The 13,610-nt window shown below is 44.2% G+C and overlaps 1 protein-coding gene across 1 annotated transcript; it reads right to left on the bottom strand.

Moving 5' to 3' along the window:
- Nucleotides 1-284: 284 nt before the first annotated feature.
- On the bottom strand, nt 285-12,808 carry LOC136659282 (vomeronasal type-2 receptor 26-like). The gene is made up of 5 exons (XM_066636418.1): nt 12,804-12,808; nt 7,641-7,932; nt 4,241-5,032; nt 2,238-2,364; nt 285-1,195 (listed from the first exon to the last, which is right to left on the bottom strand). The coding sequence occupies exons 1-5, from the start codon at nt 12,806-12,808 to the stop codon at nt 285-287; spliced, it is 2,127 nt and encodes a 708-aa protein (XP_066492515.1).
- Between the last annotated feature and the right edge of the window lie 802 nt (nt 12,809-13,610).

Below are 13,610 nucleotides of genomic sequence, written 5' to 3'. Positions count from 1 at the left end.
TTGGCTTTTCAGAAACCTTTGCCCTTGAGAAGTGACGTGAAAAATATAATAGATCAAAGGAACAACTGGATTATTCTTCCACCATACAATATACAAAAAAAAATTTATGAATCATAAATAAAAAATTTTGTATATTGTATGGTAGAAGAATAATTTGGTTTCATTTTTCACTCATGAGCTCCCAAAGCGGCTTGCAGTTAAAATGCCATCAAAAGACAGACTATAAGTAACTCTGGTAAGTGATTGATTAGAACAGCTGGCAGCATTTCCAAGTGTTACATTTGTTACATTCCCTGAAACTTTTTGCTCATGAGATGATCTCTGCTATTGAGATCGGGTCTCAAAAGAATAATGTAGCATTTGGGGAGAAAGATGCAACCCAGGAGACCAGCACTGGACACCAAGATGGAGAAGACCTCCACGGCCACCATGTACTTCCCCTTGGTGCTCAGGTAGGTTGGGACAAAAGAGACCCAAACACTGCAAAACACCAGCATGCTGAAGGTGATAAACTTGGCTTCATTAAAACTGTCAGGCAATTTCCTAGCTAGGAAGGCCACTGTGAAACTCATGAGGGCCAGGAAGCCCATATAACCCAGCACAGTGTAAAACATGGTGACTGAACCTTCATGACATTCCACTATGATCTCTCCAGCCAGAGATTGGAAGTCCAGGTTTGGGAAAGGGGGAGATGTTGTCAGCCAGATTCCACAGATAACAGCTTGAATAAGGGGACAGAGCAGGACAATGGAGTTTGTCAGTTGTCTCCCCAATATTTTTCTTGCAAAGTTTCCTGGCTTGGTGGCCATGAAGGCCAGAACCACTGTGACGGTTTTTGCCAAAATAGATGAAACAGCAACAGAGAAGACGATGCCAAAAGCAGTTTGTCGGAGGAAACAGGTGACCTTGCCAGGTTGTCCGATGAAGAGGAAAGAGCAGAGGAAGCAGAGCAGGAGGGAGATGAGAAGGACATAGGTGAGGTCTCGGTTGTTGGCTTTGACAACTGGAGTGTTGCGGTGTTTAATGAAGGTTGCCAGCACTAGAGATGTGATCAGAAAGAGGAAAAGATCAAGAGAAGCTAAAGCAAACCCCAATAGCTCTTGATATGAAAGGAAGTTGAGCATCTTGGGAATACACTGGTCTTTGCTCTTGCTTGGCTGTTGATGATCTGGGCACTGGACACAGGAAACTGCATCTGGAACAAGTAATCATTCTTTAAGCACCCCAAATATTTGTGCATGTTTGGTGCCAGTTCAGCCTGCACCCAACGAACAAGAATGATCCATTCTACAACTTACCAGACCTCCACAATCCCCAGTTGCTCCTGCTTGAACAGACAGAATTAGGTTTTCCCTTTCAATAGTAACAAACATTTGCCCATGACATGTAAATACTAGGACATACAAGAGTCTTGCTGGATGAAACCTCAAGAAAGGTCCATCCAGGACAACATTGTGTTTCCCACAATGACCAACTGGGGCTGCAATCTTATCCACACTTATTTGGGAGTAAGCCCCATTGTCTATAATTGGACTTACTTCTAGACATGTATAGGGTTGGGCTCTCTGCAACTGGTATTCATACAGTCTTTGAACCTGGGGGTAACATAGAACCACCTTGGCTAGAAGGCATTGATGGATCTGTCCTCCATGAATTTGTCTAAACCTAGTGGACCCTGCCACGTCTTGTGGCAGCAAAAAGCCATTTTGATTATGTGCTGTGTGAATTAATTCCTTTTGTCTGTCTCAGACAACTTGCCAATCAGTTTCAGTGGATGACCCTGGTTCTAAAGTTGCAAGAGGGAGAAAAATGATCTCAGCCCACTTTCTCTATGTCATGTACAATTTTACTCGCCTCAATCATGTCCCTCTTAAACTCACCTTTTTTTCTAAATGACCTCCCTCCCCCCCAAAAACATGTTTGCCTTTCTTTATAGGTAAGGCACTTAAGGCCAATGATAATTTTGATTAACCTTTTCTCCCCTTTTCAATGAAAGGGATTTATATACATTAGGAAGATAGTGTGCTATGGGGATCCAGCTTGTTTTAATTTCCAGTGACCTCCAATCTCCAACAGTTTTATGTCATGGCATTGTTTCCTGGTACATCCAGGATAACCTGTGAAGTTTTTGAATCTGTGAATTCTTCCACCAGAAAATTTCCTCATATATACACACACACAGACATGCCCCACTAGCATTTTAATATAGATTCATGGGTTCATCTGACGAATCTTGCCTGTTTGATTAGAAATGGTCCCATCTGGACAAGCAACACATTCATAGCAGCAAACAGGCTTCCCCTCTGGAACTTTTCTGCTGTGACCTGAAGAGCAGCACTCCACACAGCGTGAAGAAGGCAGTGTCTGAAAACAAAAAAGTGTCGCAGTATGAAAGACCTGGAGACTTTCTGAATAACCAGAACTTCAGGGTTGAACAGTTCTAAAAATGTCACAAAAGGAGTTCTTGCTATTTCATGACCACAGATGTCAACAGAAGATACTCCAATGCAATTTCACCCTGAAATCTGCCGTTGGTTCACACCTGGTTAGGCCACAAAATGGCATCAGAGTTAATGTGAAAATCTGCCCCTAGGGGAGCCACTGGATCCATCCATCCAACTTTCCATCGAGCCAAAGATGTATTTGAGAAGATGACCCAGTTCAGAATATCAAATCCAGCAAATTTCATCTCTTTTTCTACAAAAGACACTTCCTCTCCAGCGCTGTTGTTGAAGCCAACATTCCTCAAGAAAGCATGAATCTGGAACGGCAAATTTTATAAACTAGCGTGAGAAGATCCTGAGACTTTAAATACCAGGCCATGGAAGCTACAACTTTGTGCATTTCTGGAATGATGTTTTGGTTTCCGTGGTTTCTCCATTGATACTGAGTTAGCAGGCAATGCCGATAATGTCAAGACAATGCTTAGAGAGGCATGTCATTCTTCTTTGCTAGCATGGGACATAGGAAACTGCAGAATGCTCTGTCAGACTATGATTCACAGCAGGGAAAGAGAGGGTAAGGGGGCACCTAGTTACTTTAAATGAATGTAAGACAAAACCAGAAGAACTCCAACTCCAGTCACTAAAGAAGTTGGCAAATGTGATCTCAGAGCTGCTGTCTGTAAGAACTCATGGAGAACGGATGAGGACTGGAGACAAGCATAGTTGTCCCTAGCTTTAAAAAGGAGGAAGGAAGCTAGACTTTTCAGTCTGAGAAGCTAGACTTTTCAATCTAACTTCAGTCCTGGAAAGATTCTGGAACAGATTATTAAGGGCGCAATCCTATCCTGCGCTGGAACAGGCAAACCAAGAGGTTTGCGTTGTATCCAGCGCAGGATAGGAGCCCAAGGCAGTTCAGCCAGAGGCACGTTTGCAGTCCTCCTGGACTGGCCCAAGTGAAAAGCTGGATTGCACCCTATGTGAAATACCTATAAGTACTTTAAAAATAATGGAGTCAATTCTAGGAACCAGCATTGGTTTGTCAAGAATAAGTCATGCCAGAAAAATGTCTCCTTTGATAGGGTGACTAGCCTGGTAGACCATGGGAATGCCCATATTTTAAGCAAAGCATTTGACAAAGTCTGAGACTTTTAAGTTCCCCATATCTTTGTGAATAAAATGGTAAAAATGTGGGCTAGAGAGTACTACTGTTAAATGGATTCAAAGCTGGTTAGCAGCCATTCCCAGTGGCTCTCCATCAACTTGAAGGGAGGTATCAAGCAGACTGTCACAGGGCTCTGTCTTGGGCCCTGTGCAGTTTAACATTTTTATAAATGTTCTGGATGATGGAGTAGGAACGATACTTATCAAATTTGTAGATGACAGAAAACTGAGGAGGGGAATAGCTTCCACCCTGGAAGACCAATTTAGGATTAAAATAATCTTGAGAGGCTCAATTTATAGACCAATAATTTGTAGGTCCCATCTGTTGAACAATTGTTGATCAGTCTTGAAATACCTGAAGGGCTGTCAAGAAGGACCAAATTTGTTCTCAGCTGCCTCTGAGAGTAGAACTAGAGTCAATGGGCACAAATGGCAAGAGAGGAGATCTTAGTTGGTCATCAGGAAGAAATGCTTGAAAAGTAAGGGCATCTGAGCCATGGAACAGATTGCCAAGGAAGGTGGTGAATTCTCCCTCACTGGACATCTGCAAGCAGAGGTTCAACAAGCACCTTCTGGAGATGCTCTTAACTGTTAAATGTGTCAAAAAGAGAGACGACTTTGAAAGAGAATGTTACCTGAAAGGGCCTGACATTGAGAAGAAATGACCTCTTGCTATCCTTCACCCCTGATCGTTCTGATTCCAGTGAGTACATGGCATGTAACGCATGTGCAACAGAATACACAGCATTGTAGATGCTGTAACTGTGGCCAGTCATGCTCATTTCAAACACGGAGACCGGCAGGTTCTCCAGCTTCTCCTCCCCTGTGCAGTTTCTCCTCCCATCTTCAGAGGCAAGACCTGGTTTCAGAAATTCACAATTAAATGCAACTTCCCACCAATCATGGAGAAAGACCTCTCCCTGGGGTCTGTACGGATCTAAAGTCCAAAGAAAATGGTTGAATCCTGGAACATCACTTGTGTGGATTCTGAACGACAAGGCATGGAAGGATTTTAGAGAATGCCACTGGTAGTGAAACCCAACTGCTGCGAATTCCCACTCAGACGTCAGGATCCAGACCTTCCCAAAGGAGGTTTCAGCCTCTTCTTCAAAAGTAGATAAGGATGCTATAAAGTTTTGTATCGCATGGGAGTCCCCGGAGACAATCACCACCTGGGCTGTACTCTTCACAACAGTCAAAAGTTGATTGTACCGTAGTTCTGACAGCACATTCATAACCATGATTTCAGGTACGGTCCTTTGTGTGAAGTCAACACAGATGTCATTCGCAGTGAGCATTGGTGTGAGGGTCTGGATGAAATTGTCTCCACTGTCATCAGCTGAGGTAATGAGTCCAATCCAGTTCCACTGGAAATGCTGGAGCAACTGGATTAGTCCCATGTACTGAAAGTCATACTTGGGATCAATCTGGTAAAAAGTGGGGAAATTGATTGTGTCACTCAGAACAGGGTCTGAGGATGTGAAGCCCAGCTGAAAGATGAGGAATGGATAGATTTGTATTACTTGTTCAGATCAAAAGCAGACTTTCTCTTAGTACTGTGTTTCTACTAGCCTCAGTCCACCAGTAGCAGCTAGATATCCTATCCCCAGATCAAGGAGGGGGTGTCACTTTACTGTGAAGAGTGGGGTGGGGAGAGTGTAACTTGTTTCTGAAAGAGAACCTACTTTCTTACAAAAAGAAGACAGGAAAGACATGGACTTTATCATTACCCATAAGATCACATATCATTCAAAGAAAAAGCGTAGAAGGAACAGTTCACCAAAAGCCAGGCATTGCTGTAGAGTTCTGCACTGTAGTCATTTTTCACCTTTTCACTATATTGACTGATTTACAATAGCACTTTTGCAGACCTTTTGCTCATGTTTATTCATATTTACAGGAATCAAAAAATCATTTAAAAAATACACAGTACATATATATTTACATATTTGTTTAACTTTTTTGGAGAAATAAATTTTACACTGTTCTATAATTGACATTTAGTACAATTCAAGTACAATAAAACACATTTCAGAATAAAAACTCTACTGACTTTTTAAGAATTCAGAAGAAAATTATAATAGTTACTGTTGGTGTTAAGTATCCATTGCAATATGGCCCCTTAGGCACAGGGCCCAACTGGGAGAAATTGGTCCAATTGTCTTAAAGCTAGCCCTGCCCAGCTCCATCTGCTGGGCATTAATGGTTACCACATTCAAGTAGAGCTGCGGTTTTCAAACTCTCCGGGAGTTTGAAACCCACAGTAAGTCTTTGCGGGGGCGGGAGGGAGGCAGCAGGGGCAGGGGGAAGGCAGCAACACAATCCCCAGGATCGCGTCACTCAGGGGGCTGCAGGGACTGGGATGCACTCACCAGTCCCTGCAGCAGCCATCCTTGTGTGTGGGGAGCCCTGCGCGAGCGCCTGCAGGGTGCCCCAGGTCAGGGAAAGGGACAGTAGAGCGATCTACTTTGCCTCTGCTAAAGCAGAAGCAGAGCGCGTTTGCCCCACTCTCCCTTTCCCTGACCTGGGGAGCCCTGCAGGCGCTTGCGCAGGCCTCCCCGCACACAGGGACGGCTGCTGCAGGGACTGGAGGGTGCACCCCAGTCCCTGCAGCCCCGTCAGAAGGGAAAGCGGAGCGATCGTGCTCCGCTTCCGGTTTTGCAGAGTGGGGCACAATAGCTCCACTTTCACTTTTCCTGACATGGGGAGCCCTGCCGAAGTTTGCGCAGGGCTCCCTGCACCCCTGGGAGGCTGCAGGAGGCTTGGGCAAGTGCCTTGGGCTGCCTCCCCCCTGTCTCCTGGCTGACCCCGCCCCTTAAGGGGGCAGAGGCCAGGACCCACAGGCTGGGGCATCGCGACGCCCCAGTTTGAATACCACTGATTTAGAGGACAGAGGGATGTTCGTTTCCCTCTCGCACAACACCAGAACAAGGAGACACCCATTAAAATTGAGTGTTGGGAGAGTTAGAACAGAGAAAAGAAAATATTTCTTTACCCAACATGTAATTAGTCTGTGGAATTCTTTGCCACATGATGTGGTGATGGCATCTGGGCTAGATGCCTTTAAAGGGGGATTGAACAGATTTCTGAAGGAAAAGTCCAACACAGGGTTCAGGGCATGATGGGTACGTGCAACCTCCTGGTTTTAGAAGTAGGCTACCTCAGAATGCCAGATGCAAGGGATGGCACAAGGGTGCAGGTCTCTTGTTATCTTGTGTGCTCCCTGAGGCATCTGGTGGGTCACTGTGAGATACAGAAGCTGGACTAGATGGGCCTTTGGTCTGATCCAGCTGGGCTCTTCTTATGTTCTTATTTGATGAAAACCATTTTTGTGCATTCTGGTCACAATTCTTAGGTATTTTCATCAGCCTACTCGTACTGTTACTACCCCCCTTCCCCCCTCCCATATTGTTTAATTCTCTTTTCATTTGGACTTTTAATAAACAAGTTACATGTTGACCTTTGATCTACCTGGTCCATGTTTACAGGTAATTCAGTGGATTGTCACATCTCCAAACGAAAGACAGAGGCTGCCCCAAAAGGATGCCCCAGCATCTTTTTAGTCTGCTGAACGTGCATAGGAACTTCTGGAGAATTAAAAGTGTCTAGACACACAAATAGGCAAAACATAGGGGAACAAACATCACAAGAGCAATTATACAGGCACTACCTAATTGGCACTTGTGATCTTTATTGAGAAACAGGTGGGGAGGGAAAGACATTTTTTCTGTGAACAAAATGCTGCAGTTTGAATTGTTGGAAAATATATCCCTGTAAGGGACAGACTATCTTAGAGAGGAAACTAATTTACCCAAAACAAATGCGCAATCATAGCAGGTTCATTTCATGAAGGTATCTAGAGAAGTCTTTGAGTATGTACCCAATCCTCCTGAGTCAACATCTGGAATTTGCATCAACTGGTGGAGACAGAGGCTTCTGATAAGAAAATAGAAGAGGAGAAATTTCCTCCTCTTTTGGCTCTTGTGCAGACATCCTAAGATATGACATCTCTTTATCCCTCAAGCAAATTCCCACCTGTGGGATCTTGAAGATGCCCAAGATGGATGCCATCTGCCATGACATTTTGGAATTGAGACCCCCAATGATGGACAGCAACTTGTCCTGCTTATCACATTTATAATTAGGAATCATTTGCTTGTGGGTGGAGAGCAGGGACAGGGTGTCCTCGTAAGTCTTTCCTGCAAAATTGTAGTCCTCATAAATATGGTATCCCAGTGTAAGGTTGGGCAAGAGCACAGGATCTTTGTTCAGTTCACTGATGGCAAATGCTATAGCCAGGATGTGCTGGTAGTTCTTGGGCACAGGTCTGCAATGAGAGTTAATTTGGTAGAGTGGGCAGGGGAACCCCAAGGCATGGCAGAGTAGTGGAGAGTCCTGGTCCATTTGGTTCAATTCCATTTAAACAAACACAGAACCGTCAAGAATATAAACTTCCTTCAACTGATTACTCAAGCATTCACATTTATAAAGCATACACTTTGAAAATATTTTGCCAGATAGAAGAGTGCTAGGTTGGAAAACAAATGGAAGCTTTATCAGGGGGATGATGATAAGGGAGATCCTACAAATTCAAGGTGTCTGATTCAGTCAAAGGATCATGGTATAGTGTAATATGTGGGTGATCTTGCCCATTGCCAATGCAGTGCTCCAGCATAATTTTAAATGGGAGAATGAACTAGTTTAGAACAATAGATACTGTTGAGGAATGGTTTAAAGGGCCACACGTACAGGATGTATAAAACTTTGCTGATATTCAGATCTAAGAAATTTCAAGGCATTTATCAATGAAACAAAGAATGAGGTTCAATAGTTAAGTATCTTTGGCAATACATGTGAAATAATAAGAATTTATGTAGTGATTATGCCTTTGCTTGTTATCACTCCCAAAATCCTGTAAGGCAGGTTTATTATCCCCATATAACAGATATTGGGAATCTGAAGGAAAAAGTCACTTGGAGAATTCATAGCACATGTGACATTCAAACCGAGGACTTCCTAACTGCTGCATGACACCAGCTCATGTACCTGACAGCACAATTCTATATGTGTCTACTCGGAAGCGCCCAGTTGTGTTCAATGGGTCTTATTCCATGGAAAGTGTGTCTAGGACTGCAGCCTTATCCTACTTGTTTAACTCAAAGGTTTTTCTGTTATGTCACAGTGGTACCTCACCACAGACAGGCTGAAAAGGATCGTGGGGGGTACTTGTCTGAAAAAGTATTTTTCACAAGAACTTGTGTACTCATGTGGTGGGGGCAACTGCATATTAAGAAATATTGGAACAAGTACCTATGCGCTGTTCTGGGCATTACTAGTTATGCATTGCCAGATGATCATGAATTATTAGCTGAGCACTGCAGCTCGGCATTAAGCTGAGCACTAAGCGGGATGATCAGGATGTAGTCCAATTTAAAACTGCAGCAGGGGAAAAAACTGTACTGTGGCAAGACCCAAATAGGCTGAGCCCGAAGCAATGCTTGCTTAAATTGTGAGAGGGCGTAGTAATGGAGAACATAGCAAAGTCTGCTAAATTTAAACTTATAAATCTAGATTCACATGACAATTCTTTTCCAAAGAGATAGTTTGGAAATATCACAGAAATGCACACATTTTAATTGTATAATTTGTTTTTGTACAATTTTTTGGAAAATTTGTACAATTGTACAAACAACATTTTCGTACAGTTCGTTAATTATACAATTCGTGTACAATTTTAATGATTGTTGCACTTTATATTTCATTCCTATTTTGGCATTTTACCATTTTCTCTCTCTGTCATACCCTGTCCTGAGCACTCTGTTTATTCAGAGGGAAAGATGGGCTATAAATCATGTAAATAAATAAATACATTTTGGCTTTCTGGGACTGAAGTAGAAAACATTTAGGGGTTGTAATGATTTTGTCAAGATTAAAAAAAAATGATGATAATCAAGTTGCTTGTACAAAACACCTCGCGTAGTCCAGACCCCACTTTCCATTAATTGTATTATCAGGAATATGTATGAGAAGAACATACATAATCCTTGATATACAGGTTGAGACTCATTATTGGTGAGGGTTCCAATTTTTTTGGATGGCAAAAAAAGGAAAATAGCAAATCAATTTAAAGAACAAAGTTTCTTTGCTCTGGCTATTTAAAAACAGTCTTGCTGACCTTTGTCATGGACACAGAAACAAACAGTCTCTCTCCAGGAGCTTAGGTTTCAATCAGAGCCCCAGCAAGGGGGGAAAGAATGGAGAGGGTGATAATCTCTGCCATTTAACCTTCTTTCACATGCTCAGGGGGAAGGGAGGAGAGAAGCCTGCAGAGAGAATGATTGATGGATTGTCTGCAGGCTGCCCTCTCTGGCATTATTAAATGACTGTTTTCCTTTAATTTAAAGGGCCCTTCTCATCAGCTTTGAGATAGAAAAATCTGTGGATTGTATGGCTTGTATGATTGTCTCTCTGCAGCAGTAAAAAGCAGTTTTTTAAACTGTGATTTTAAAGGGCTGCATTTTTTTCTCTTCTCCAGGGATCAGCACATTCCTTCTCATTTGCAGGGGCCATTCGTGTTGAGTCAAATCCCTGTATAAAAAATCTGTGTATAAAAAGGCTGGACTGGTAATGTTCATTTTAATTGAAAATATTCTGAGATTGTTTTAAGTTGTGTTACCATAGTTCTGATCTCTGTTTATGAGATAATGAGAAGAGCTGTTTTGGATGAAATCCATCTAACATGAGAGCAGAGAATGCAAGATTTAACCTCAAGGCACCCCCCCCTGGAACAATTAAGAAATGCTTACTGAGACATGGAGAAATCCCACATGATGGAAAAGTCCTCAAAGGATGCTATCTTGTCTATCCTTAGAAGGATGGGTACATTCCCTCCAACAATGAGGTTTCCTGGCTGATAATAGTCATCACGGAGTCTAAAAGGCTTACTCAAGACACACTTTGGTTTCAGTGGCAAGTGAGTGGCCTGTGAAAGGAGCTGAAACAACAGTAGCAGCCAAATCAGGAGCAGTATAAGCAGACCTTTCATCTTAGGTGACCAGCCTGACTCCTTCTGCAAAGAACCTTATACAGAACTCGTAATACAGCCAGGTCCTGGGTGGGTTTTAGATCTTAGAGATAAAGCATTGAGGTTTCTGAACTGTCCGTTCTCCATCCCAGCCCCACTTGGAAAGATCTGAGTGTATTTATAACATCCTCAATATGGTATTGCCATGTTTTGTGCTGGATTTCTTTGCTGTGGAGTTGGTGGGTGACTCTGGAAATCCATAGGGGTTCAGCAAGATGACTGTTATTTTCACATTTAGTTTCAGGATGAGAAATTATCATATCCCCACAGAGTTGAGCTTTCAACATATCCCTGTGGGTAACAAAGAGATTTGTGTACCTGTACCTGTCATAACCACTGGCTCATAGAAATAAGGGAGAATTGAACTGATTACTATTATAATATGGCCTCATCCTTGGGGCCATCTGCAGCTGACGATTACAGGCTGAAGCTTGTACCAAAGCTACTCCCAAATAGACATCAAAAGAAAAACAAAAGGAATGAGGTGTGAAGAATGGTTCTGTGAATAATGGACATCAAAAGGAATGGGGTGTGAATAATTGTCCTCCACTGTAACAGAGCAGGAATGATCAACAGACATCTTCCATTGACGGCCCAAACCTATCCCCTGCCACCCCACAGCACAGGTTGCCACTGCCAGATCACACACATCATGCTACCAGATGGCCCAGGCGAACTAAGTAAAAATTGTTCTTACTTAGCTCCCTATAGGTTGCTGGGCCACCAATAGGTCTCCTCAGATTTATGCCAGCTATTTTGTTGGCGTAAGTCTGAGGAGATCCAGGGGGTGTTTCAGGGTGGGGAAAGGAGATCTCAACATGTGTTAGTGCCTCCAAAATCCTCCCCCTCCTGTCCCTGAACCACCCCCTGTATGGCCCTCCCCAACCTACCTGCTCCAGTGGGGCATGAGGGAGCCACTGTTGCACATGAGGAGCCTCCAGCCATTTGCATTAGCAGCCCCAGTGCACACAATCAGGGTGAGGCTTTTGAGCCACCAGTCCAGTACAGTGGTGGATTGCAAGATCCTCCATCATAAGCCTTGGATAGAACTGGGCTGTAAATATTCCATTATATAAATTCATAAAACAAATGCAATAAAAATGAACCCCATAACAAGCAGGCAGGATGAAGTAATGGAACCTGGCTGCCACTTGAAGTATTGCTAAGGATCATGGGAAGCTAGAAAGGACTTGGGGGTGAGAGACCTTGAACTCCCGGTGATCTGAGGTGAAGAGTCCATGGCCCTAAGGATCCTCAGTTGTGGCAGTCAGTCCACAAGCAGGTCAGATAGAGAGAGTTGACTTTTATCATCGGTAAAGAAGAAGTGGCAAAACACTGCAATATGTTCCTACTCCCTAAGAGGAGCCCCTAAGTCCTTCTAGGCAGCTTTGTAGTGCAGGATGATGTTCACAGCAGGGAAGGAATTTCTAAAGTGCTAAATGGTTCAGATTGTGATTGCTGAACATGACATTACTAAAAAAAAAAGAGGCTAGGAAAGATTTTTGGAGTGTGGGAAAGGGAGCGAAGGGTTAGCCCTGCTAATTACAAACAATCATGCGGCCTATAGAGAGTCACAGCCCAATCCTGAGCTGCCCGAGGTGCGCGGTTGCAGTGGTGCCTCAAACGGCTGCCGCCACATCCTGTATGCCTCAGCCTGCCGCAGGCGGCACCTCAGGAGCAGGGGACATTCATCACCTTCCCCCAGGTAAGGAAAGCAGCCCTGCAATAGGGCTACTCACTTTTCCGCCGGTAAAGCCGTTCGTGTAGGGCGCCGAGCCCTGCACGAATGGACAGGATTCGGTGCAGTGGAGCTACAACGGACCCCCCTCCTGCCTTTCCGCTCCCTCCCCCCAGAACACCTCCCACCCACCCTCTCTCTGCCCCTGCCTCCCCGTCACGCCTCCCACCCATCCTCTCTCCGCCCTCCCCATGCCTCCCCGGAACGCCTCCTTCCCTGCCCCCTCCCTGCCCCCATTTACCGTGCCACGGCTCGGTGGTCCGTGAGACTGCCAAGCAGTGAAGGACGGGCGCCCACCCGGCTCTGGCCCAGTGCTAGCCAGAGCTGGGCTAGCATGGGCACTGGCCCGGCGGTAAGCCTCACAGACGTGCCTTACGGCATGTTTGCGACAGTGCGCTCCAGCGGAAAGCCAGAGCACCGAGCTCAGGATTGGGCTCTTAGATAATTGGCCTGGCTAGACGAGCCTTTTCTTGTTCGCTGACTAGCAGCAGTGCTTCAGACTGGCATTTCTCAGCTCTGTTTGGAGATACAGGAGGCTGAACATGGGACCTCTTGCACACAAAGCACTTGCCCTACCAGAGCTTCCTCCCTTTTAGAAAAAACCGATTGTGGGGAGAGTGGAGCTAAATGGGAGCATCAGCAGAGCTTTTAATGGTGGAATACTGTCTTTAGACTTTGCCTTAAATAATACAGTGCTTGTATCCCCGCATAAATAATTCTAACCTGCAGTGCTACTACATCATGTGCAGTTTCTCCTCCTTTGTTTTTGCTTTGCTTGTATAACAGGTCTTGAATGAATTCTCCCAATATTTTCTACATGGATCAAGCTCTGTTCTGGAAAACTTAAAATTTGCTGCTTACAACTTTCTGGTATTTTGGTTGATGCTCACATAACTATTTATCCAGACTGGCTTCTAGATTTTTTTTTTTTCCTCCATAGTGTCCCATTTATTTGAACTCTTACAAATAGGGCAGGCTGGTAGAATCACCACATTCCAAAAAGTACTAGATAGGATGGTGTTGTGATGAATCCCTGCATTTCCCTGAGTTTCCCTGTTTCTTTCTGAGCTTTTTTTTCTGTCTATTTTACCCTGTTTGGGATAAGTAACTCACCAGCAGCACCGGTCTTTGCCATACAGCGGCAAGCAGCAATGGTCTCTGCAGCCATGGGGGGAGAGAGCCA

The sequence above is a fragment of the Tiliqua scincoides genome, chromosome 8, assembly GCF_035046505.1.
Source record: "Tiliqua scincoides isolate rTilSci1 chromosome 8, rTilSci1.hap2, whole genome shotgun sequence".
Taxonomy (NCBI): domain Eukaryota; kingdom Metazoa; phylum Chordata; class Lepidosauria; order Squamata; family Scincidae; genus Tiliqua; species Tiliqua scincoides.
Note: the sequence above shows the minus strand (reverse complement) of the source record. Positions and strands in the feature narration are given on the sequence as shown.